Source organism: Haliaeetus albicilla, chromosome Z (assembly GCF_947461875.1).
Source record: "Haliaeetus albicilla chromosome Z, bHalAlb1.1, whole genome shotgun sequence".
In the NCBI taxonomy this organism is placed as follows: domain Eukaryota; kingdom Metazoa; phylum Chordata; class Aves; order Accipitriformes; family Accipitridae; genus Haliaeetus; species Haliaeetus albicilla.
In genome coordinates, this window is record NC_091516.1 from 37,018,164 (window position 1) to 37,044,865 (window position 26,702).

Genomic DNA, 26,702 nt, shown 5'->3' on the forward strand with positions numbered 1-26,702 from the left:
TTAAATAGTGAAGTTTCCAAACAAAAGGTTGGGGAAAAAGATTGATGAAAATATGTTTATAATTAAGGATGGAGCTTGGAAGAAGCCCAACAATGAAAGCAATTCTTGTTTTCTAACCTGGAGAACAAGCTTTCTATAAACACTCACAGTGAAGGAGATTACCACAGTAATGAAGCAAAGCAATGAAGTGAAACAGGGTACACATACTATACTTGAAAACGTTTCAGACTTTCAGCTATTCTCAGCCAAGATGCAAGCTATCTAGCACAGACAGATTTGGGATGTAACGTCAGTGGAAGTCTGGGGAGACAGTCTTGATGTTACATCAATACAGCTCCATGGTCCCAAAACGATCCTGCTTCCTTCCACAGCTACTCCTGGGTGGAAACATTTCTACTATCTTTCCAGTATCCCGTAAGTCAGCACTGCACAGAGTGAAGTAGCTGAATTGCAGTTGTTCTTTTTAGCATGTGCTGTTTTTACACATTCACTGCTAGTTCTCTGATTGAGGCTTTAGCCTAGCTATGCGGAAAAAAAAAAGGTGGGTTGGGTTTTGCAAAAGCCAAACCAAAGCTGTTTCAGTTCCAGGTCCCATTTTTTCTGAACCCTGAAAGTTAAAGCCTGGGTGGTTTGGGTAAGTGCTTCTAATTCTAGCATACCCCTATTTAAATTAAGAGGGAGGATTTGTTTTTAAAAACCTAAAACTAGGATGGTCTGGAACGAAGTCTCTGAAGACATTTAGGGAGAATTCAGATAAGCAGTCCCATTCCTCCCCCACCCCTTATATCTCTCATGAATTTTTATCCTATCCCTTCCTTGCTTTCTATCTCTCAGATATTGTTTGCTTCCCCTCAATTTCCAATGGAGCTTGAAATTAGATTTCTTTTACTTCCTTGTTCGCAAAGAAAGCTCTGAACCACACATCTTGGCATAAGTTAACTCCCAGACTGAGTCACTGAGTTACCTTCCACGTCTGTACCTGAACTGGTTGAAACCATGCAACAGAAATCATCATGTATGCCTTTTTCCATCTCACACTGTCATTATTTGATTTTTGGAAGGAAAATTCTGATTTTAGTTGGACAGAAATAGAACCATCTAATTGTAATAGTTTTAGTCTCAATTTATGACAGCAGGAATTGGCCCACAGTGTGACTCAAGACAGAAACAGTATTCATTGTCACAATTTATAACTTCATCAAGAGTTAACTTGGGAACTGCAAGCTGGCAGCAATAATTCGTACATTGCTGCACACTGTGTTTTCATCATTTCTGTTGATACTGGCAAAACGCTTGTTTTGGCTTTCTGCATGTTGCCGTCATTAGTATAATATAGTATAGCCACTCAGATATATTTAGGGGAAGGTCATTTTTATTCAACTGATTATGTACTGGGATGTTAAATAAACAAGCAAGTTAAAGACATCAGCAATCCCACTCCTTGATCCATGCCAAAGTGAATTCTAAAAGCTGGTCGGTTCAATTAGAGGAAAAGTCAAGCAGTGATTATTTCAGTTGGAGGAAAGAGGACATTACATTTCCTTTTACTTCAGGATTACCTGGAACGCTACTCCTTGATAATGGCTAAATACATCCATAAGGCTGGACGTGTTCAAAGACAAGCTAGAACATACTTGGTAACTATGACATGAGCAAGATCCTATTCATAACAATGAAAATTTCCTATTGAGATTTCACCAAGCAGAAAGTACAGAATCATGACTATTTATTTACAGCTGTTTGGAGTGCCCTTCCAATGCACAAAAGGACATTTCCTTGAAAATTATATTTGGGGAAAAGTAAATGTCCATTTTTTTTCATTTTGCAAGTTTGTAACCATAGAAGTTACAAAACAAGTCTCTTTTGAGAAGTACTCATCTTTTACGCTCATTAGACTGCAATCCAGCGATGACTGAACATGATATTTAAACAGTAGTGTTTTTGCCAATGAGTTACATGATCAACACGAACTGCTAATGTTTTCTATTCTAAACCTTCTCAAAATGTCAAGTGTTCTTGTCAGCTGAGTGGAAGTGGCATAAAAGTAACTTTTGAAGTTGCTGTTGATGAGATACCCTTGGGGAACTTCGTACATATACTGAAATCATATTCACAATATGCTCTAATCTCCCCTGCTGCAAAAGGACTAGGCTCTTAACTCTCATTTCCATTAATGGCAATGTAGCACAGCCTGGGTCTTCCTTCCAAAAAAGACACTGGGCATTCTCAAATAACACAAGTCTTATTTCCTTATTTTTTTCAAGCTGTAAGAAAATAAAAACATAAAATAAACTAATGAAATTACTTTTGAAAACCTAGACTTGGTAACTAACTGTTACAACCCCCATAATTGCAGCACTGTTAATTTTTATTATTTTTTTTACACAACAAATCACCAAAACAGCAAAGAAATTCACAGTTGTCTGATTCACACTGGCTGTAGCAGACTCACTGATTCTTCAATTCCAGTTTATTTTGTGAGTTAAAACATCTTTCTGATGTTTTAACATCTTTCTGGTGTTTCTGATCTAAGGTAAGAAAGACGGTGCATTACCTGATGTCCTTGCCAAGGATGCACATGACCTGGGTTCATTCCCTGCTCACCCATGGTTATCGCATGTGACCATGGAAAAGTCATACAGAGCTGTTTCCACTAATGTACTGAGGCAAAACTTTGACGTGCCTGCCCAGAGGTCTCGCAGCCTTGCTCAGGTACCTCCAGAGCTCTGTTGGCACTTGCTGGTTACAGTTGCCCTTCATTGATTTTACCCTACTGCTCCAAGAAGGACCACGGGCTTCCAGGCTTTTGCCCCAAAATAGTGCTGACGGTGGCTGTTACACTATTTACAGCAAAAGCCATGAACTACTTTGCTTCTAAAGTTTCAGTGAAGTAAGATAACCACCAACACTGTATTTCCAGCACCATGGGTCTTACATGTTGACGCATGTCAAGATAAGGTATTTTTTGGAGTCTCTTTCTTGACTAACGAACACTTTTTTAACTCAAAGTATTTTCCAAAAATCTAGTTAGACAGGTGGATCTTTATGGACTACTAGCAAAGGGACTGTGCACTTGTGATCAGTGTTTGGTACTTTAATTACACATACACAAGATCTTTTCCTCAGAAAGTGCCAAAAAAAATACCCTAAAGTCTCTGTTCACTTGTTGAAAGGCAAAACGTGTATTTTGTGCTGTTCTTCCATGCACAAATGTCTGACTGCAGGAACAAATAGTAGTATTTTGGACAGGGAAAATTCAGTTTTAAGTTTTAGCACTGTCAATCCAGAGTAACTGCAGTGGCACGTAATTTGGCACAAAGCACAAGTGTTTATGAAGATGAGCTTTTATACACGGCACTTCATGGATAATGCACAAATAAGCATAAAAATCAGAAAGCAGGGTAGAATTTTGTATGTATTTTATTATGTTTGATTTTGTATCCACATTTTTTCACTTGACCTGTAGCAAATATTAGTTAGTATATTGGTTCCATTAAATAAATATTTCAGAACTTGAGTGCTTTCAAATTGCTAGCTGCTTTTTTGTGATCATTTAGCAACACTCAGTGCTAATGTCTCTATAACAAGTAATCCATGTCTAAACTGGTTTTCACACTGCTAAAAAGTAAAAGTTCAAGGATGCTGGAAGAAAAAGTAGGCCTCCAAAAACATTTCAGGGTCATTTCACATGTTTGATTGCATCTGCTCTTGTAACTATGTTATGCATTGCTGGATTTAAAAGCCTGTTTTCACGCAGGTGATATCATACTTTACAGCACTGTAGCCTCATTTACATTGCATTCACAAACATAGCAAGTGGGGCGAAAAACACACAAGGATATTCAACAACTAGGTTAACCCACATCCAGAGATATCCAGAATGTGGGTTAAGTACAGGTAGAAGAGTACAGCTGTCACATCCAGGTCAATGAGATGCATCTGGGTTCCCAGCCCATCCTTGCCTCAGCTGGCTTCCTTTGTAAACCAGGCAACTGGGCCAGTTGATGATGATGCTTAGCAGCTCACCCTGCAAGCAGGGCACTTTCGCTATTAGCCCTAACCACTTAACACAATCTTGACAGTAGTAAAGCCTGGCATTTTGCAATATTGACTCACTACCATGAAGTATGAAATTAATCTTTAGAATATCATGGAAGGTAGGAGCTTTCTTCATTGGTAACAAGGATCACAAAACCCTCAACGAAGTGCAGAGCCATAAACGCAGCAAAAACCATCCCACCAGTATGAATTTTTAACTGAAACTTCAGAAGCAGGGGACTGACTAGAAGCAAGAGACTCCTGATGATTGTACGAAATAATAATAACTTTAATGCTTATAATTTTCAGGTGATTTATTTAATCTTCACACGCACCCACAATGAAGGAAGGCAAAACAATTCTGTCGGTGCTGCACAGGGACTGTGAGGCAGCAAGAATACAGGATCTGCCCAGGGCCAGCATGAGGAGTCTGAAATGCCTGGCTGCCAGCCCCATTCTCAAAATACATCGCTCCTTTCTAGAGGCAGCAGCTGTTTGTTTGTTCTCTGACACTTATAGAACATCTAAGATTATTTCCATTGAAGATAATAATCTGTCCAGTCCAGTGGGAACAAAATTGGGTCATAAATGTTTAAGCTCGTCCAGTTTCACTGAAAACTCTTGGTAAGCTCATGGTTAGACACAACACTGTAATTATCAGGTTCAATTTAGGAAGCTGACTGGCACACCAGGAAGGCTGGGGCAAAAGCACAAGAGCTGTGGGTTCAGCTCTTTGTTCTGCCACTGGAATGACCGATCTTCTGGCCGGGGCAATTCCTGTAGCCTGAAACTCAGCCAAGGGTTGTACACATGCTGAGAATCCTTCCATGCCATCACTAGAGGTGTGTGCCTCATGCAAGGAAAAGGCAAGCACTTCCCCAGCCCATGACTGATGCATGCACTGGAGACATGTGAAAGTGCAAGGTCTTAGGAATAAAAGCTTCCTCTAGGATGTATGGACATCCCTCTGCATTTCAGTTGTGTGATGAGCTTGTCTGTCCCATGAGAAAGGGGACATTGTGGACTTCTAGGGAAAGTGGCAAAGAAGGGGGTGTAGACAGGACCAATTGTCCCAGGAAGCAGGATCCAGGTTTGAAGCCCCAGGTAGGATGTCCTTGTTATGCTCTGGTCTTTTTGTGAGACTGTGGGCAAAACATAAGCATTTAAATTTTTCCACAACAAAACTACTGAAAAGTATTTTTTTTTCTTTTTAACTGGGATGTTCACCAAAACTTGATCATTTTAAAGCAGCAGAACAGCAATGAAGCTGGTGGACAGTATCTTGTGACTACAAGAAAGACCCTCAGTGCTTCTGACTTCCAGCAAGCTCCTACACGAGCAGGACACAGGAGCCATGAGCCACGAGCCACTGACATTTTTATATCAAAACCAGTAGCATTTAAATGATCATCCTCACTTCTATGGAAGAAATTTGTTCTTATTACTGGGTTTTTTTTTGAGCAGAGGTAGGCAGAGTAAAAATAGATGTCAATCTGACTGCTTATTACAAACATTTTCTTTCTCCTGCTTTTTGTACCACATTTGGCCCTTTCTATATGTCCATAGGGCATAGTGAAATGCTTCAGTGTAGGCATTTCACTGGGGCAATCGTGAGTTGCAGGCTAGCCACTTTGGACATGCTTACTGTCACTGAAGAAATACATGTACCACAAAAGGATAATTAAGCCCACCTAAAAATCCAGAAGTGTGTCAAGCAGCTAGCATTGGGTCTTGTAATAACCTACAATTAGCATGTAAAGCCCAAGGCATCTCCATGTTGACAACATGGTTTAATCCAGTAATAAAGTAGGCTAAAATTATTCTTATAGCTAATAGTATTTCTAACAGAAGTGAAACCGTAGAAATGAAGCTACGCAAACATATTGATTTCAGCTGTGCCTCCCTGACAAGTCTGTATAGATTTTGTTATTTATGGCCCACTTTTTCAAAAAGAACCCAAGGCTCACAAATACAGAAATCCCTGGTTGTATGAAATGGACGGTTGTGCATCAAAATGAGGGATTTACATGTTTAACTGCCCATATTTGTATCCTTCTACCCAGCCTGCATACATAAAGGTGAAGATTGTTATATTTATCAGTGCATAAATGAAAGGAGGAGAGATAAATGACCTGGTTTGCAGAGGTGCTGAGCACATGCAGTTCCCATTTATTTCAACTGGAGTGTGAAAAACAGGCCCTAAGTGACTGGCCCAAGCTCACACAATGCATGATTGTCAGTGCCAGGAAGAAAACCCAGAAATCCTTCCAGTCTAATCCTCCCAGTCTAAATCCTCCCCAGTCTAAACCCTAGACACAGGCTCTCCCAGGAAGGAAAAAAAAAAAAAAAAGCTGTACAACAGCCTGACCACTCTCTTATTCTTACCTTAGCTTGCTAAGAGAATAAAAAAAAAGGGACAAGAAAAACGCCTGCATAATCTTTAATGACTAGCAAATAATGCCAAGTAGGGCAAGTAAATATGTGTGAAGCATTGCTCACACACCCAGCAACTTGCATGTGTGTCACAGATGGTTTTAGTGAAGAGCCAAAAAGAGAAAGAGAGAAAGGAAAAGGAAAACAAGTTACAGTCCAGATAAAGAGTAAGATAGACAAAGACATTTTCTAGTATTAAAAAAACCCCATCCCTTAAAAATGCCACAAAACCTAATGATAAAAAAACATAGAACCATCCCCTCTCCTTGATAACGTGTAGGCTAATCTCTACATAAATAGAAATAACAGCCTTTGAAATGGCAATGATTTGCTTGGAAAACATTCATTAAAAACGTCCTGCAATTATTGACTCTATCATTATTTCTTGGCAACAGCTGAGTCTCACTGCATCTTGTGTTGTTTTTCCAATGAAAAGCAAAGCATTGTTTGGAAAAAGAAAAACACACCAAAAAAACCCACAAGGACATTGTATTTGAAATATGTGCTTGGTGACATGGAGCTGATTGCCCAAAGGAATCAGGATACATATATTTGTATTATTGTACACGTGAGTAGCTTGAATCATGTACTGCTCGCTCTCTTTGTTTGGATTATGCAGCTTGGCTGGGCAGCCATCCAAAAGATTCACATTAAATTCTAGCTATATTCAGCACAAAAGTCATCTAGCATCAGAGGATCAAAGTTACATCAACCAACAAGCACTAAGGAATTGATAAGCCACTAAAATTAGGTCATCTCCTAGCAGCTGCTTTTGATGGATGAAGTAGAATTTAGCCTCAGGTTTTCTATTTAAAGATCTGTTACAGCATCTTTTCCTGCAGCTACAATGAGAACACAACAAAGTATAATGCTTCTGATTAAATGTTTAATCATTACTCTTTACTCTTCTGATTGTTTCTGCCATGGCACAGATTTACTGCACACACTATTTGCAGCTTTCCTAGCCCTTTTTAAACTGACATTAAAATACTCAAGATTTTTAATTCCTATGTTGTAAAACCTAAGAGATGATTTTTAAAAAACATGGATAAAAATCTTGCAAAGCTGTTTACTTACCATACGTAGAGAGAGAGATTCTCACTTACTGGAACTGAAAATTAATCTCTATGCAATTATCCCACTGCTGTGTCCACTGGAAGAATCACCGCATCACTAAGAACTGTATGAATACAAAAGTACATATCCGTGCATAAGTACATGTGGGGCTACAGAAATTTTTATGTATTTATGATTTTATTTGTTGCTACTTTGGGGGAAATTATCTAATTACTCTAATTAACACATACTTTTAAAGGTACTAGCTAGTGCACTAGGCTATCTTAGGTCATTAGCAACTGGCATTATGATTGCTAGACAGAGTACAGTATATGACCTACCAAGACATGCTTATGATATCAGGATAATACAAATGGTGCCATCATTAGCAGCTTTACAAGAGAGCTCAAAAGGAAATAGACAAAAACCCCGAATTAGTTTCACATGCATAGAACCTGCCCTTGACCTGTTCAGAATATGACCAAGATCTGCTGGCTGCAGGCTGTGTACAACACTGTTGTGTCATCATCTGCGTAAGTGAAACTAACACAGGACTTTGTTGTCAGGGTTTTCAATATGACATCTCTCATGTCTGTTAAAATCACTAAAATCTAATTTAAATAATCTTGAGAAACACAGGAGAGGAAAAGAAAGAAAGAACATCTGCCCAGTGCAAAAGATGAAGTCAAGAGTCTTCTGCCTTTTCAAGTAAAAAACTGATGGGGGAGAAAGACTGAAAAATATAGTAGGTGACAATGTCACATAAGACACATCACTTTCTACAAATGATGGACATGTGTATGCCACTCTAGAGCAGTCGTGCTCTCTGCTCCCTTGTGCCAGCCTAGTAAGTGGGCTGTTGCTGGGTAAGTTTTGTAAAGGCTGGAAACTCCCTGTGCGTTTCCGCTCCGAATTTGGTGTGCCCAGTCTTTATTACTTCAGAAAGCAGCATTATGTGCTGTAGTTCAAAAGTCCAGCTCTAGCTTTTTCCAGCTATGTACCTCTTTTTCAATTAAAAACCTAAACTGGGGCAGAGGGGAGAGTATGTAATACATCTGGAGTAGACAACACATCTGAAACTTTTTCTTTTCAAGGAAGAATCTTTGAGCAGAATGTAAATGAGTTTAATTTATCAGTGGTGCTTAGTACTGCAGTCTGCTTGGATCTCAAGCTAATCAGCTTTCTCTTTTGCTCGGGGCCTCAGAGAAAAAGCCAGCCAGGGAGCCAGCTTGTAGGTGCCTATCTGGCTCACGGAGTAGTACATCTGGTGAGATGGGGATGCTTTGATGCCACATAAATTTCCGACAACCTCAGCTGAAGGCTGTCTGTCATAACATCTGCTGTCTTACTGTGCTATGACCATGCTTTTTTCCTATGCATTGAGCATATCTGATATTAAACCATGTAAATCTTGGGATTTCAGTTTTGACTGGCCTAACAAGAAGTGGGAAAAAAGTGCCTTTTCTGCCCTCTAGCTGCCCTCCTTGGCTCATCCTAGCATTAACATCCTTTCTGTTCATTTGTTTACTAACAGAGTTACCTCATCATCTACTAATTACTGTGTGCTCAAGGCAAAACTGGCCAAAGATGCCAGAACATAACAAGAGTTTGCTTACTTTGTGACATTTCATCTCTACATTGATCTAAGGAAATAAACACATAGCCTTCTATTGTTAAACAAAATACGTGAACTCTTTTTAATGGAGTAAGGCCACATATTTTCATCAGGTCCACAAAGTTCATTTAACTCAGAACAGAAAAGAAGAATAACATTTGCAGGAGAAATGTATTATCGTGGTCACTTTTTCTGGCAGTGGGTCTGATTTAAAGTTAAACCTATTACTGAATATTTCCTTCTTTACAGCTATGCTTATTCTTGATGGTGACAAACACTCACAAATGAGAGTGGGAGTTTAGTATACATATTATACTGAGTCTGATACTAATCTCAACACAATGCAACATTCCATAATCAATGACCACACACTAAATCTCAATTGTTCAAGAACTGATCTGAGGCACTTTTAAAAAATCCAATTGGCCAATTTATCACTTGACAATTTGAAGACTTACTTTTTTTCTGCCTTTTTTTTTTTGCAAAATTTTTCGTTTCAGAAATTTCTTTCTTTTTCCCTCTTTTTTCTTATGGTCATTTGATACAACAAGTTGTGTGATGATCAGAATTTGGAGATAATCTAAAGAAGGAAGAATATCTGCCTTTCTCTTTTGTGCTGCTACCAGCTTTATCAAATGTCAATATCCTTGAAAAGTTAAATAGGGAAAGAAATGAAACACCAAAAAAAAAAAATCATATAAAAAAAATTCAGTGCAGTCATTTCTCCTTTTATTCCAGTTAGTGATTGAAAGGGGGAAGGGAAATAATCTTTCCTCTTTTCTCCGCATATTTAGGACATTGGTTTAGCATATCTACAGTTTCTAGTTTTGATAAAATGCTGTGTTTGTAAATATGATAGTTATCATTGTTGCTTTGATAAATCATACTTTGTTACTAAATAAAGTCAGGAATAATTGGAAACAGATCAAATAACATTTTTATGAGCTCTAGTCCTATTCACCAGGTACGAAAGCACTAGTAGTTGTAGATCATCTTGCTTGCCCACACATGGTTGCTATGCATTATGTTCCAAAACACAAATGCACAAACCTACTGACAAGAGTCAGTAAGAAGAGGAAAACTGCGGTTACTTGTCTTCTCAGATGAGAGGACCTGTTTCTTTTAGGCCTCCTTGTCTATGTCAGAAGAGTTGTACCATCCTATCCATGTCTTCTTGGAAGGGCAATGTGTCCTATTTCCACTTAAAGGTTGAGAGTTTGGCAAGGAATGTTCTGATCTTCTAAGAGTGAACAAATGTGCAAGATCTCATTACAGAGATCCCTGCTTGCTAGCCTAAAAATCTTCACCAGGCAATCACTGTTTCCTGGGTATGCTTATGAACAAGGAGCAGCTTGTTACTTATGCAGTGTGCAGTACACCAGATACAAAAATCAGCTACAAGATAGGAAAAGTGTTTATAGAAGAAATGGTCATTATACATCACCACATTTTGATGGGTCACTAATCTAAGCAAGCCATAGCGAAGATTTACGTAGGCTGACAGTACGAGGTTTGGTTTGTGGTCATGTGCTCTGAGGAATCAGCCACGCCAGCTGTCTCTCAGAAAGTGCTGTCGTTGTTTTCCATACTCATGATCTGCACTGGAGAAGAAAACCGTGAAAAGGATAATAAGACTCACAAAATGAAGCCCTTGAACGTGAGCAAATTAAGCAGCAGGACTAAGGTTTTCCACTGCCTCTTACTTGAGCCCCCACCATGCTCCCCAAGCTCAATTCCTGTGGCCACGTCCAGTTACACGTCCCACACCCACAGGCGGGTACATAATGTAAAACCTGGTCAGACATTTCTTCTACTGGAACCTTGCCTTATTCCAGTGAATGGGCAGTTACTCGATACTTATGTTTATCCTACTCATTCAGCATGGGATCTCAGGTGGCATTTCCTGCATGCCTTTCAAATCCTACAAGAAAAAGAGAATTTTCTTTTCCTTGGGCTTTTATCTGGCTTTTATATCGTAATATATTCCCATTGATTTCTGTTTGTTTTTTTTTCTTTAAATAAACCTGAATACATTTACTGAAAGTGAGATATCATTATCACCATTTTTAGATGCACAAGAAGCCGTGTTTCAGCAAGAATAAAGTCGAATTTGTCCACACTCTAAGCTAATTTGGGGGGGCAGTTTGAGATGCCAACTACAGTTCTCAGTACTTGATAGCACTCTGTATTTGCTGAATACGGTTCTCACTGCCATCAGTTTCTGCTGTGAGGGTTTAGCATTTCTGCAAATCAGATCAACACCTCTAAACATGGATATTCCGAAATCAAGAACCTACTGTGCTTCCCGACCCATCCAGGATCCTTCTCTTCACCTGCTACTTCTCACCCTTTCAGTGACTGTATCGCACCAAAGCTGCCATCTTCCTCCACCTACCGGGGCAGTAAGATTTGGATTGCAGGAAGGACACCATCTCTACTGTTGGGTCTAGTTTTCACCTCCAGATAACTGCCGAGGGCAGCAATTTCAGGGGAATTTTGCAATGAAAAGGCTCTCCTTCATGGTTTGTGTATGTGCATGCAAGTGTGTGTAACAAAGCTGACTGAAGTAGAAAACTATCATGTTCCCTTGCCTTTACATAGTATCTTGTCCATAACCCTCTGATCCCATCTTCTTTTCTATTCTGGAACTTGTTGCTGAAGGTATAAAGCCCACCTTCGTGTGCTTCACCCCCTTTAACTTTTCTTCCCCTGCTTCCGCAGAAGTTTGGGCCGGGATTGCCCAGCTAGGGCCAAGATCCATAACTGTTGAGTGGTTTAGAAAGGTATGGTGAGACTAATGTGAATGAAACCAAGAGAAAAGAAAAATGTTCACTGAATAAAAAGGAAGAAATAATCACTGTCAGGAATTTATTAAAATCTGGATCAGACATCCAGGTGCAATGGTGGACAACCCACATTTGAGACCCTTGAAACTCAAGTGGACAAAACATCTATTTTGCATGTGCTCCCAGGGCATGATGAACACATCATAACAGACGTTTCCAGCTAAGATTTCTAATATTAAAACTTATTCTTGCAATGCTACCAGCAGCCTGTATATGCTTTGCCTAGCTGCAGTGGTCAAGAAAGGTACCTTCACAGCTATATCAAGGCCTTTTCCCCTTACTTGCAATAGCAGTAATGAGTATATGAAATATTTTACATCCCTTTTCCTTGCCATATATAGCAATTATTCTCTCATTCATCAAATGTACACAAATTCCTTTTCATATGTAAATACACCATTTGCTTCACAGCTCTAGCCAAACAGTTGTGCCATTCTTTGTCAAGAAGATAATATATTTAATCATGGAGTGCCTTGTTTCCATTGTATTGAACAGGTGTTGTTTAATGGCACAGCCATTGTAATATTATATTCATTTATTAATATGAGTGTAACGAACATATTGTAGAGACATGAATGTGCTGGTCTCATGGTTAGGGTTAGTGGTTTCTTATGATGTGGTATGTGTAGGATAGTGGCTTAGATTCAGACTGCAGAGAAGCAGGAGTTCATTACAGCAAGTCCAAGTGATGTGGCTGGTTTTGGCCCTTGTTCACTTTTGAAAAGCAGAGAATACATGAAAGACTTCATTGAAAATGTGCAAGTTATTCAGTGTGGTTAATTCTACGTTGGCTTCGCTCCCACCTTCTTTCAAGACTGCGTATGTGACCATGCTTTCTGAAACACCAAAACCAATCTGCAATAGATTCATGTTGCTTTTGGATACATGCACAGTCCCTAGTATCCTATTTCATGAAGTGACCTGTCTTCAAATATGAAGGAGGAGGTCAGCAGGTGATCAGCTAAAACTATGAAACAATGCTTGCTTGGTTAGCATAGCTATGGAAGCTCTGTCCCTTCATTTTTACACGCACTGCCACATTTGTAAGAGTTACTGCTCTGAGCATTCCCTACCTAGAATTGCAGCTCAGCCAGCTGGCAAGGTAGCTACAATTGCACAGGCAAATCAGGTTAGTAAGTGGAATAACTTAAGCGAAATCACCCATTTAGGATCAGCCCTCAGGGGGCCAAAATTCACAAACAAAGGTAAATGCCTGCAGTGCCCATTTGCTTTATGGAACTCAAGTGTCTACTTCAGTCTGTTTGGACACATGTCTCATCTGGTTTTTTTTAAAGTCCTTTATGCTAACTGTGATGCTCTATATCATCATTATGCAGTGCATTAGAAATACTCTTTTTTCTGCCCTTTTGGAAGCATTGCCTTTACATTTCATGGTATGTACTTAGGTGATTGCATTAGAGAAAAGATTAATAAATGCAACTAAATCTTCACCTCTGCACTGTACCTTCTGTTATATGACATATCTTGGCTTTTGTATTGTCTGGCAATTAAATAATCTTAATCTTGTTAATCTCTATTTCACTTCCATCCATAATGCTAACTGGCTCTTTCACAGCACTTTCTACCAGTCAGCCACAAGCACTTTCCTCGCAAACCAAATGACAGCGTTCCACTAATGATTTTCATGGCTGCTTTCTGGACTCCGCCAGTTCGCAATGTTTTACCTCTAGTGGAGGGCCAAGAACAGAACAAGGTAGCTAGGAAATAAAATAAAGTGTTAACATTATTAAAACATATTCTGCAGTCTTCTCTTGACGCTTCTTTAAATTTTTACAAGAGATTGAGCAAATGCCCTCATGAAGTTGCCCGGCTTTTCTTCTTGCTTGGACTGAAAAACATATTGGCCTCATTTTCTTCTCACTAACACCAGCTTTGCAATCTTCCAACTCCAGTTTCAGCTGAGTTACTTCACAGTTACAACTGAGTAAAGAAGAAGTGAAACTGATTCATTATCTGCTTTCCAATTTTCTCCCATGGGGCTTGGGATCAAGGCAGGGAGCGTTCAGTTCCAGCAGGAGGGGAAATCACTTCTGCATTCATGGTCAGTCACAACTTGGGCAGAGTGCAAAGGCCCCATGCATGACAATCCCTCAGCTCTGCAAGCTGAGCCTGGATAACTGTGCTTTGACCTGCCATGGCCATAGAGGACAGGCAAAAAATCTGGACCCTTACTTGAGCCACTTTGCTGATTTGCCGTCTCCTGTTACGTCAGCTGCAACCATCATGCCTTTGCATGGCTCAAAGCAGGCTCTACTCCACACCCCAAACCTCTTACTGAGTTCTATCCTCTTAACTCAGGCAAAAGTGTCAGTCTTCTTGTCCCTCTCATTTCACTCTCTCCTCCCTGGAGATCTGATTTCTTCTACGAAAACTGGTTTTACTGAGCTGCCTCCCAAACCTACTGAAGGTTAGAGAGACAGCTAGGGACTCGTCACCCAAGGACTTCATTTTGTGCTGTAATAGTGATATCTAGCACAGATGCTCATACAGCGTTAGAGGCTCCCATCTCGACCAAGGCCTCTCTGGACACCACACAAGCACATCCTGAAATTCAGCCTCTTCTGAATGTCTGTCTAACAAGCAGGACTGACAATAGATTTGTTTTGAGTGGAGGTGGGGGCAATCTGCCTACTGTTACAAAACAAGACTGAGAAAACTGGGAGCAAAAGCATCTTTTGGCTTCCCGACACAATACTGTGTCTGACAAGCCACGTCAGGCTGTTTTATTTAGCTAGTTTTTAACTGAATTTATTATTAACCAGAATGGATTTTATAACCAGATGCGAACAGTAGCTAGCAGCCAGCTGTGGCAGACCACACAGACCTCCTAGCAGCCTGGCGGCTGCTCCTCCCTCGGAGGACGAAGACCACAGCTCTGAGGATCTGATAACTGATTACACAGCTTGTGTTATCACCTCTTCTCTTTGTTCATACCTCAGCTTTGTCACCTGCCACTGGAGACCTCAGGACAGATTTTGACGTATGCCTGTCATGTAAATTAGATAAAGAAAATCACCCTCTCCGGGGTGAAACTGACAGCACAGCCAGGTTTACCTACAGGATGAGTCTGCAACCTGGACTTCCAAAGGAGAGACACCAAGGATGGCTAAATCTATGCATGGCCCTGAGTGGTCTTTGCTCAGACATCTTTGCTACACAGACCTGAAGACTAAAATATGACAGCTTTGTACCTGAACTGGAGCTGGAGTGGGGCAAAATAGTTCCCCCATCTCTCCCACGGTAAAGATAGTGTAAAACTTTTGACAGAATCCTCTAAACTAGCTGTCCTGTGAAATACAAACATAAGGCATAGCAGAGGGGCTTTTTATTACATGACAGTTAGAGATACACGTGAGACATCACACTTAATATTCATTTTTTACAGACTGCCCTTCCACCCACATCAGGAGATTACGCCATTATCTGCAGCAAGAGCTTTTCTTACTTGATGGAAAAATAGTCTGATGTTGGCCATGAGAAACACTATTTCAGTACATATGGGAATGAAAAGAATGTATTCTTAAATGAAGAAAAAGAAATCCCTGATCAATAGAAAAAGGCAAACAAATTCTGTTCACAGCTCTGCATCTGTCAATGATACTAGCCAACTTACCCTGAATTGTCAGCAATGTAGCTAAGAGTAAACTTTGGCCAGTAACTATGGTGCATTTTATCTTACTATAAACAGAACTGCTAACATGCAAACTGATACCCAATCACAGCTGCATGAAAATAGCAGAGCAGCTAGGTAGGGAAGACAGGTGATAGGAGGTTTTCCAGAAATAATTGTCCCTAAACAATAGAGGTTCTTTGTGCAAAAGATTTCTAAGGGGAAGATCAATATCTTTAAACTATTATTTCAATAATAATAATAATTTCAAAGAATAAACCTATTAATATTGCCCTGTATCACTTAAGCAATAATAAAGGCAATACACCATTTTAAGAAGAAATCTTCTGACTCCAAATTCATGTTTTTCACCCTGAAAGGAATAATGCTATTAAAAGGAAACATTGCAGCCTTTGCTTTAGGAAACTTAACTTTTTTTTCAAAAGACTTATGAAGACTAAAGAAAGCTCAAGCATCTCTAGTGAAACTAGAGCCTATACAGCTGAGGAAGATGCAGTGATCTGTGACAGTATAATTCCCTCTTTCTAAAAATTTGTCTGTGTGATGGAACGTATATGGGTACAATGCAGCTGTTGTACCGTCTCAGGCAAAGTGCAAGGGAGAGTTAAGTCATATGGGTGCTAAAATGATGTCACTAAACATAGCTATCATTAAATTATTTTTAAAGTTTAACACGGAAACATGATCGTACTAGTCAACAGTTACTGGACAGACCAGCTGGGAGGATCCACTAGCAGCATAATTCAGGACATAGACATTCAACACATTGCATATGAACCTTAAAATAAGCAGAAAGAGGGGCAGGATTCCAGAATTATTTTTAAAAACAATTTCATAACAACCCTCTCTACCATGCCAGCTACTCAGTGCTCCAAGACACTCCTTGATAACTGCTGTGGTCTTGCTATCATGATCTCATCTTTAATTCTTATTATATAATGAACTAAAGAAAAAAAATAATAATCTTGTTATCAGGGTGGAAAAAAACTTATATTCTAGACAGAAAGAACACTCACAATTTATAGATATTAGCTGCTGTGTTTTCCTCCATCAACTTCCTAAGAAACTACTTGCTAAGAAGACCATGGGATTTACTCTTTCTGCTTACTTTGTTTACCTCTTGACAGCTGCCAGATGGCATACAGGCTAGAACAGGCCAGAATGGAGGAAAGGGCACAGCAAGATTTTCTATGGCAGCACCACACCTGGCACATTTAGCAAGGAAACTCGGAGCAGAGGGTGTGCTGTGCCAACACGCAGGATGAGCGTTGGTAAGTGAAAGGACTCCAGAAACAGGACTCCAGAGCAGAAGTGTTTGTTTGCAACACCTGCTCTTACCTGGAGCTACTAGGATGTTGTATTGTGAGAAGAGTAGTTAAGAAATAAAACTCTTTTTTTTTAAGTGATACTTATCAGGTTTTTTTTACCCATCCTCACTCTACAGAATTCTAACTATATGTTCCTCAAGTTACCCAACAGTTCCATAAAATCTTTCAGATTACAAATGGATTTTTTCCAGGCATCATATTGCTATGTGGCCCCAAATTACCAAGTGACCTGCATTAATCCAGAACTTCTGAAAAGTCATTATGCAACATAGCAACAGAGCTACAGGAGCAGAGGTTAGTCATTACCATGCCCCTAACTGAAGTGACGGCACTAAAATCACATTAGGGAAGAATTTCAAAAGGCTACACCTACTGTGTCTAAGTAAAGAACGTAGATGAAGTGTTAATTGAAAGTCAGAGAAGTAGCAAGTTATGAAAATAAGATTAGAAGAAGAGTTACAGAGGAAAGAGAGACTCAGCTGATTAGAGAGAAATTATTCATAAGACCAACTGCTGTAATTTGGGGAAAACTCCAGAAGCAGCCAATTTATACTACCGTATTTATGTTAAATTCAACACAGTGAGAGACAATTACTGAAGATGCTAAATCCATACACTGGGGAACTCACCAAGGGACACTGGCCATGCCTGACATTTAGGATAAAATGCCAAGAGGTTGCACTGTTCCTTTTACTTGCCCTCTGTACTCCTCCATTATTGCCTGCTGGTGATATGCTCAGAAGGAAACTTGAGCTGCCCTGAACAGTAATGAAGTGCCATTGTGTTATAAGGGCATGCTTAACTTAGATGTTTCAATGTTATTTTTGGCAGCCATGTGATAAAAATCAAAAGCTCTGTGTGTGTGCGCACAAGCCTGTTACATTCAAGTCACATGAGCAGCAGGCATAATTCTGTCCCAGAAATAAATGTACTATCAAGGCTTAAGTTTTCTAAAAGTGTTTTTCCCCATCTGATGCTCATTTGGGCAAAGAGAAATCAGCGTGTCTTACTGAAGATGCAGCAGCAATTTGCAGTAGTATGCCTGCCCCGCCCCACCCCCCGCCTTTAGCACTTTCCCAGTGCTGCTGCACTCCTATATACAAACTAATCATGGTACTGGGAGCAATCCTTACTCCCTCCACGCCCTCCTCTACTCCAGCACCCAGATTAGTCTACGATAGAGCACCTGGCATCAACACAGCACTTCAGTGGTGCAGCAGGACTGAAGCCATGCTCAGTACCGTAAAGGCAATGCCATTCCCAATCCAAATACAAGGTGTTTGCAAACCCATCCTCAACAATGCTGAGAAGCCCAAACTGCCAGTAAGCTTCCAGCCAGGCAGTGTGGCACCTGAAGAGAAGACATGGAGTGCCTCCCAGGATTACTCCTCCCCATAGTCTCCAACAGTCCTTCAGGTGATGGACAGGTCAGGAAAAAAGAGCAGTATGAAACAGCAATGACTAGCAAGCAGCTGCCAAATCTAAGACAGGTGAGCAGGGCAGGATACTATGGACAAACCCAAGTTAATTTCAAACAGGCTAACTCCGGTACCAGGACCACTCTTGTCCGCACTGCCTGGAGCTCTCTGCAGGCTACCTCGCTGCTTCACAATCCTCCTTCAGAAACACCGCCTCATTTCTGGCAGAAGCAAAACAACCAGTGGCATTTGGAAGCTGTTTTCCTTGTCATGGCAACACATAAAACAGCCTTTGTGGATGTTAAGAAATTGCTGGGCTTGAACAGGCAATGCTTTCCTCTTGCACTACTAGCAGATGCAGACTTAAAGTACTCAAAGAGCAACCCAAAAGGCAAGGAGTGGGGAGCATTGATGAGCTCCAGGGCCTTGAGGATGGAGAATATTTGGGGTGGCTAGGACACATGGTGGGTGAAGGTTTACACAGAAGGAAGCTGTGTAAGCTGCTGGCCACACTTGGCCAGCGGGACTAGGGAGGTGATTGTCCCCCTGTACTGGGCACTGGTGAGGCCGCACCTCGAGTACTGTGTTCAGTTTTGGGCCCCTCACTACAGGAAAGACATTGAGGTGCTGGACCGTGTCCAGAGAAGGGCAACGAAGCTGGTGAAGGGTCTAGAGAACAACTCTTATGAGGGGCGGCTGAGGGAACTGGGGTTGTTTAGTCTGGAGAAGAGGAGGCTGAGGGGAGACCTTGTCGCTCTCTACAACTGCCTGAAAGGAGGCTGCAGCAAGGTGGGTGTCAGTCCCTTTTCCGAAGTAACGAGTGAAAGCACAAGAGGAAACAGCCTCAGGTTGCACCAGGGGAGGTTTAGATTGGATATCAGGAAAAATTTCCTCACTGAAAGGTTTATCAAGCACTGGAACAGGCTGCCCAGGGAAGTGGTTGAGTCACCATCCCTGGAGGTATTTAAAAGATGTGTAGATGTGGTGGTTAGGGAAATGGTTTAGTGGTGGACTTGGCATTGCTAGGCTTATGGTTGTACTTGATGATCTTAAGGGTCTTTTCCAACCTAAATGATTCTATGATTCTAAGCTACCTAAACATGTCTGTATGCTGTACCTGGTTGCTGCTGAGTCATTGGTGCCTTTGAGCAAGTCAAATCTCTGTGAAGAAAGTGTCTCGGTTTCTTCCCTTTTAAAGCAGGATAATGTTTACTTAGCGGAGTAAACCTCAGAAACACCAAAAGCCTGCCTTGCGCTTTGAAGCTCACACATACCATTTTACCACACAGAGTTATTCCCTTTTCTTCTGCTGCTGTTTTCCATATGAAAAAGAAATTATTCTGTGAACACTGAAATGAAACCTGGTTACTTACGGAGGTCACGTCTTTGTCCCATCAGCTTTCTTTCCCCAGTCACCTCTGCCCAAACCTGTTTCCTCAGTCCCCACTGTATCCCTGATGCATGCATGTTTTGTATGTGGAAAACAGTGTGTGCTATGCTAAAGACGCCCATGCTGACCGCTTAGCTGATACCTATGCTTTACCTGCCTTCCCCTCCACAGAGGCACTGTCTCTGCCTCTCTTCCTCTAGAGAGAAAGCAGTTTTCACAAATCTAGTCAAAACGTAATTATCTGTAAACCCTCTTCAAATCCAGCTGAAGACTGAACAAGCTCAGAAGCTGCTTGTGAGGGGGACCAGCAGACAGACTGATGACAAAGAAAGATTGCATAAGTCGTGTTTTCTTATGAAACTAAGCTACAATAGAATTAGGAGATTCAACATGAAGTTCTGCAAAGATTATAATTCATCCACCTTACACGTTATTATAGAGCAACATTATTCATTTTACACAGCAACACAAAATATTACACAGGAAAAAGAAGGGCTGATCCCTCATTATAGTTGGTCCAGGGGTCATGAACCTCATTATGGGTCTTGCGAGCAAATAAAAAATTTTAACAATAGCACTGCAGAATTTCATTTAGGGTTGAAACCTACAGAAAGTTGAATAAACAGACTCAGGATTTGGATTTATCTTCAAATCACTATAAAGCTAAGCTACACTATTTTAACTAACTAAAATACCAATTAATCACAGACATCTACTTTTACATTACAGGAATACTGGTCACCCTTCTAAACTTCAGTAGATATAGTCTTCCTCACAAACATTCACTATCTATACACCTAAATGTAGCTTCCACAACTGAGCTTCATTCTGCAGCTGTTTTGCAGTGGTGTATGTGCTTTACATTTCAGTAGTATGCACACTTCAGTTTATACATGTGTAAGCTTTCTATTTAATGTAAGTTGCTCATTCAATTTGTGGTTGCCATCAAAGTACTTAACCTCATTTTAAACCCCAATTTTACATAGAACTGAAGAGTTACCTCAACAGTATTGAAGCTTATGCCTTTCGGACGACCTGCATCCAGCCATTTTAAGTCAACAAACATGTCTTTTCCCTGACCCTTTTGAGCTTTTGTTCAAAAGTTTGAAGGCTGCTTACTGACAAGTGATTTGTTTCCATTAGAACATGCCTCATTCCAGCCATCCGTGACCATTTTGTACTTTGGGCTTTATAACCAGCACGTCTCAACATTCCTAAAATCCCAGAGAGGATCTGAAAATAGAATAAGAAATGAGCATTTAAATTAAAAGCAACAGCCCTTGCATGAAGCTGCCAGGTTTTTATGGTAGATAGTGTCTTGCCCACCCCCACTCTCTCTACTCCCCCTTCTTCACAGGGTTGTAAGCCGCATTTTCCATAATATTTTGCAATGCCACCTAGGGTTACATTCACTCTATTTATAGGGGCCTGTTTTAAAGTGAAACAGGTGTCAGATTGAATGAGGCTGTTGTCAGCATACATGTCCTCTTGGGGAGGGGATGGGAGGTTTACTACTTTCTGTACTTGGGGATTTACAGTTTGATTGCTAATCTCTCTCTGCAGGGCTCAGTGGGAGGAGGGGGAAGAGCAGAAGAGCAGTGGAAGGAAAGGTTAGCTTTCTGCTGAAGCTATGCAATGCTGCCTCTCCCCCAGCTCCATGCAACCAGACCTTTTCTTTTTTCATGTGCTGAAACTGATCTGAGTGTTTGTGAAAGGGGCCAGACAGCCTGTCCTGAGGAACGAAACCCTTGGAAACGGCCGCGAAATGGGCAGAGCTCAGCTGAGGTGGGGGGAACTGAAGACTCCCATCCCACCCACCCCTTTCCATTCATCGCATCAGAGACCACTTCTGGGCAACGTAAGATCAGCTTAAAGCCTCTGTGCCTCTCCGTCCTGGGCCACCCTTGTTGCTATTACCTCCTAAATAGTGAAGCATTAACATCACATTCAGGAACTCTGGGAGGAGGCAAGATACGGATCATTGTGCTAAGTGGAGTAGCAACAAGCACCAGCATAAAGAGGCCCTGACCCACTGAGCTCAGATTCAGACCAAGAAGGCAAGGAGTATGTGAACAGATTAAGGGTGTGGGGGTGGCATGGGAAGATGAGGTAACACTTAAAGAGAATTCAGTGAAAAGCAGAAGTCACAGCTTGTTGCTTGCCTTCACTCTGACTTGCATGTTACCCATGTTTATTGCCTACGTAGTGATTCATAAGGATGAAACAGAGGCCCCTAAGACATTTGACATAGACCAGTAACAGTTCACGAATTGTTGCGACTATTAATCACTACCTATATCAGAATAAACTTCTTAATACACTGAACTCCAGTACGTGCCAGACATGCTACAGCAGCAAGCAAAAGAATTGCTGCTTGTCCAGGAACACATGGAAACTACAGAAGTTGACTTGACAAACAGAGGGAGGACAAAGGAAGTGTGATAGAAGTCAGACAGGTGATGAGAGGAAAGAGAATGGAACAAAAGTAATCGTGACTGAAGCTGGCTTTTCTTGCTGAGGACAGTTAATGCAGAGATGAGTGCCTTTTTGGCACAGCAGAGAAAGCAGGTCTTTCAGAAGTGCTGGAACGAGAAGCTCACAAATGGCATCAACATATAGGGAGAAGTTGGGAGAGATGCACAGGGACAATGCCAAAGGCATGGTGTACACCATGAAGACTGGAAGCAGAGCTATCAGGGTGAAGACAGAGTTGTGGGGAAAGACAGTAACAGAGACAATTTGATAAGTAAAGTCTTCCTAGAAAGAAAAAAGTTTGCATGTGACACTGGCAACAATGATTTTAGAGGTGTCTTGGACTCATCTGGCATCATCAGCATACCCATCTGTCTATATGATGTATATCTCTTTAAGTATTCACAGGTATCCATCAGGGATTAGAACCTAACCTAACTTCCACAACACCTGAAAATGGGAGGATTTTTCAAGAGATAAAATCATAATTAAAGAATAATCTGGAAGAGAGGAATATTTAAGGTGGGTTAGGCCACCATACTGATTTCCATTGGAAGAAAGTAATCTGTAGTTCTTGGAAAGATATAAGCCACATAAAACTGTCATATTTATCCAAGGAACAAGGCATTAAGGCAACTGGATTTACATATGCAAAAATCCCAGTTCAGCACGTGTTTGTGGATTTACTGTGATTCATCAGGCATTCATGTTAATTGCTATACAAATAACAACTTACATTTTAAATTTAATATTTGTACTTGGAGTTATCACTACTGTGTAACTCATCATGGTATTTGTGGTTTCATTTGTGCACATATTTATGAACACTTGGGTTTTAAATATCATGAAAATCACAAAAGTATGAAAAAATAATCACAAAAATATGAAAATCCCGCTGCACAGAAATGCAGTGGAACTTTTGCAGGACTATTTAGTTTTGTTTTATTAAGCAAGGAAACAAACTCTGAAAATAACAACGAAGAAATATCACATAACTTCATGGAAAATGGGGTTGGGAGAAGACACACAAATATTTAAGTACAAAAGGTTACATTTTCAGATGTGCTCACCAGCTCCCATTCCTGAAAATGAACACCAGACCCACTGGATGCTGAGTGCTGTCAAAAATCTAACCACTTCACTGAAGAGCCTAACTGGGAGCTGAACTGTCTTTGTAATCTGATCCCATTTGGGAGATGTGGCATACCAAATTCTTTGGAAAGAACTAGATCTTATCATTGCTGTTCCTGAATTAATAAAACACAGTTGAAAGAGCACTTTGTGCAATATAAATCATTTTGATAACAAATTTACATGCTGCAAAAACAAACAAGAAAACAACCCCCCCAAAGATACGAAGTTTTTTTAGCAGGTTGTTCTTACATTTGATAGTGGACTTCAAAATAGGCAGCTGGGTAAATCCCCACCTGCTTAGAAACCCTGGGCACAACTTCACCAGACTTTGCCCTTCCCTAACCTCTAGGGCTTCTGTTTCCCCTTATGCACAAAAGCATAGAGATAGAGCTGGAGACTATTACAACAGACATGGCTCTGTAGGCTTCTGCACTGTCTCTTCCATTTTGCCATCCCTGAAGCTGTCATGCCCACCTTCAGCCTCATGGCAGGATTCAGGTGTGTACCATATATATATGTATATACACATAGGCATATACAAAAGTTCAGAGTTTGCAGACAGGTTATCTGCCAGGGATTACAAAGCAGTTGCTTCCAGTGGGGAAGCCTGCCTTAGATCGCTCTCTGGAAAGTGCCTGGGTCTTGAATTCAGCTGTAACTATGAAAATGCTTTCCAGGCAAGGTCTGCTACCAGTCCTCTGTATCACTCCAACATTTGTCAGATCTCATGCCACTAAGCAAATGCCCATAGCTTGGGTTACAGGAAACAGAGACGACAATAGCTGTAGTCTTTCTTGCCATTTTTAGGTCCCTATCCCTATATTCTTGGCAACTGATCACCTGCTCCAAAATGATCCTATCTCTATCAATCTAATTAAATCTGCTACCTCTTTGTTTTGTTCTGCTCTCCTACAGATTCAGTTAATTTTGCAATTTTCCTCAGATCACAGTTCTTACAACTATTTCTGCAAAATGTCCTTCCTGTCTTCAGCATCACACAAATCTGCATTATATTTTCAGTGTGCGACAGGCCTTGATTCTTGAGGGTCACCAAACTGTATTGGCAAAGTCCTTGTTGGCTACAGCAGAAGTCTGTACACTGCTCTTTGTGCGGTACAAGTAACGAAATAATAAAAGCATCCATTGTGCAGCAGGAACTTCATGTTCACCTTTCAAAGGATTTGCCACCCTTATGGAGTTAATTTACATTAACATAAATATTCCATTAGTAGAAATGTTTATAACATACTTCTCTCTCAAGAGGCATTCTGCAACATGATTCTTCAACCACTTATGTTTGACTAATGTGTATCACATTTGAATAATATAAAAAGACAACTGAGTTAAGTGATTGAATGCCTGGAGAAAACCAATGTTAATTTCCATTAAAAGCAAAGCAGATTCCCTTAATTTTGCAGCTTAATTACTGCAGTATTTGGCTCACAAATAAAAAATGATTCAAGAAAAAGTCTCCAATAATAGGTTGCTGAAGCTTGTTTTTCCCCTCCCATGTACCTCTAAAACGGACTTTTCAAACACATTATTTCAAGCCTGTTCCTGTGAGCCAAACCAAGGTGGGTAATGTTGAATACTTGCTTCCTGATATGTGTTAATGTAATCTGATACCCTTGCAGGAGCTTGGTATGGGGGTGGCTTCTACATCCCAGGTTAAATTAGTGCCAAAAATCCACCCAAGGAATATGCCTGGGGTAAAACAATGCTCTTCTCCTCGATTCCTTTTGATAGGAAATTCTCCATGGCACTCTGGAATTTTACAGAAGAAGCTTTACAAGTAAAGTTTAGAAATAAGCTGATGGCCATGCTGTCTATTCTGCTACTGAGCTAACTTGTTGGCAATACGCTTTTAGTAATAGCAGCAGGTTAAGATGAAGGACGTACTGTGTTTCATATAAATTTCAGTTCACTGACATCCAAAATAGAGTGAATCAGTTTTCCTGCTATATAGAAGGCAATCTTTAAAAAACTCCTTTAAAATGAACAGGAAGCAAAGGCGTGTCAGTAAGTAAAGAATATATTAAAATGTAAAGCTTAACAAGCCTTGTGGTTTATGCATAGAAAACATATCACTGACAGAGCTCAGACAAGCTCAGAACAAACTCACTTGTGGCCATGAGCAGGATCACTCCTTTGACTTCGGTAGGAAGAGGGCAATTTACTTTATCTGGAATACAGCAGTGTCCTGATGTCTTACATTATTGCTCAGTGGAGTAGTGACCCAGATTTCTACTCCCGGCAGCTGGAAATGTCTCATAAGGGTCACTTAAAGTGTAATTATTCCTACTTTATCATGGTTATAGAAAGTTAACTTACTTTGTGCTGAACTCCTGTGAAATTTCTAGAACCCAATTGCTAGAAATTTAGCTCTAGTGAGTGGTGCTCAAGCAGTCAGATGAGGATGTGACAGAAAAACAGAGGAGAGTTAATTTGAGCCTTGTGAAGCTTTTCTTCCTTCCTTTAATGCCCTGCCTGTTAATTACTTCTTTCTTTCTTTCTTTCTGTAAGTAGTAAATCTTTGATTCTGCACTAAATTATGTGAAAAAATCTGCAAAATGGCAATAGCAGGAAGAGAAACTTTCATTTCAAGTCAAGCTTCAATGCCTTTTAAGAACAGAGGATATATTTCCCTGAATAAACCATATGATCTCTTACGTGCTCGGTCCATCCCATTTCTCGAGACTCCCATCTTTGTGTCTGGAGTGCACACAAGTGTACCATTACAGGGCCATTCTTTTACACAAGTGGGTATTCCCCTTCTAGTGAGACTTTTAAAATTCCCGATACACTTACAGTGAATGTGTGGTACATTGAGGTGGCTGGCTTGTATTATTGGCTTCTATGGCCAACATATGTAATAGAATTCTGCAGCGTGGACATAAAAATGGGCACAAGGATAATGCCCATTAGGGACAGAGGACTGATTAGAAACAGAGGGCTTCAAGGGCTATCTTGAGGACTACCAAATTTAAGCCCTTGCATTTGAAGCACAAGAATGAATGTTAAAAAATTTGCTGTGTGATTTTATTGTTAAGAGCTCCCATTTCTCACAACCCACATCTGAGGTCATGATTAATACAAAGGTGTAGGCAACTTAGTTGTTTACCTGCTCATACAAGGGGCTATTTGACACAAACAGTGGTGAGAATAACTACTATGCCCATGCAGATATTGTCCACAACTGTGTGCAAAGAGACAACACCCCTTTAAAGGGATTAAATATGAAGAGTTGCTCTCAATTGTAGTTTTTTTGTGTGTGAGTAGGAAATTTTTCTTATTCATACAGAGCTCCACAAGTTCAGAGA

General features: G+C 40.5%; 2 protein-coding genes across 9 annotated transcripts in view; both read right to left on the minus strand.

Moving 5' to 3' along the window:
• Positions 1 to 7,610, minus strand: part of LOC104313235 (tubulin polymerization-promoting protein family member 2) — a 47,571-nt gene extending 39,961 nt beyond the window's left edge. The window contains exon 1 of the mRNA XM_069776543.1: positions 7,549 to 7,610. The gene's annotated coding sequence lies outside the window, so the exon portion shown is untranslated. The remainder of the gene's footprint in view (positions 1 to 7,548) is intronic.
• The window catches only part of AUH (AU RNA binding methylglutaconyl-CoA hydratase), a 171,324-nt gene that overhangs the window by 4,362 nt on the left and 140,260 nt on the right, over positions 1 to 26,702 (minus strand). For 2 of the 8 annotated variants that reach the window (XM_069776527.1, XM_069776528.1), the window contains 2 exons: positions 7,549 to 7,651; positions 3,403 to 5,180 (listed from right to left, as the gene is read on the minus strand). Coding sequence is in view for 6 of the 8 variants with exons in the window: in XM_069776528.1 (XP_069632629.1) it covers positions 7,634 to 7,651 (18 nt within the window). In the remaining 2 variants the exon portion in view is untranslated. Of the gene's footprint in view, positions 1 to 3,402; positions 5,181 to 7,548; positions 7,652 to 20,776; positions 21,010 to 26,702 lie in introns of those variants that run through there. The other 6 variants (XM_069776522.1, XM_069776529.1, XM_069776523.1 and 3 more) reach the window with 5 other exon arrangements.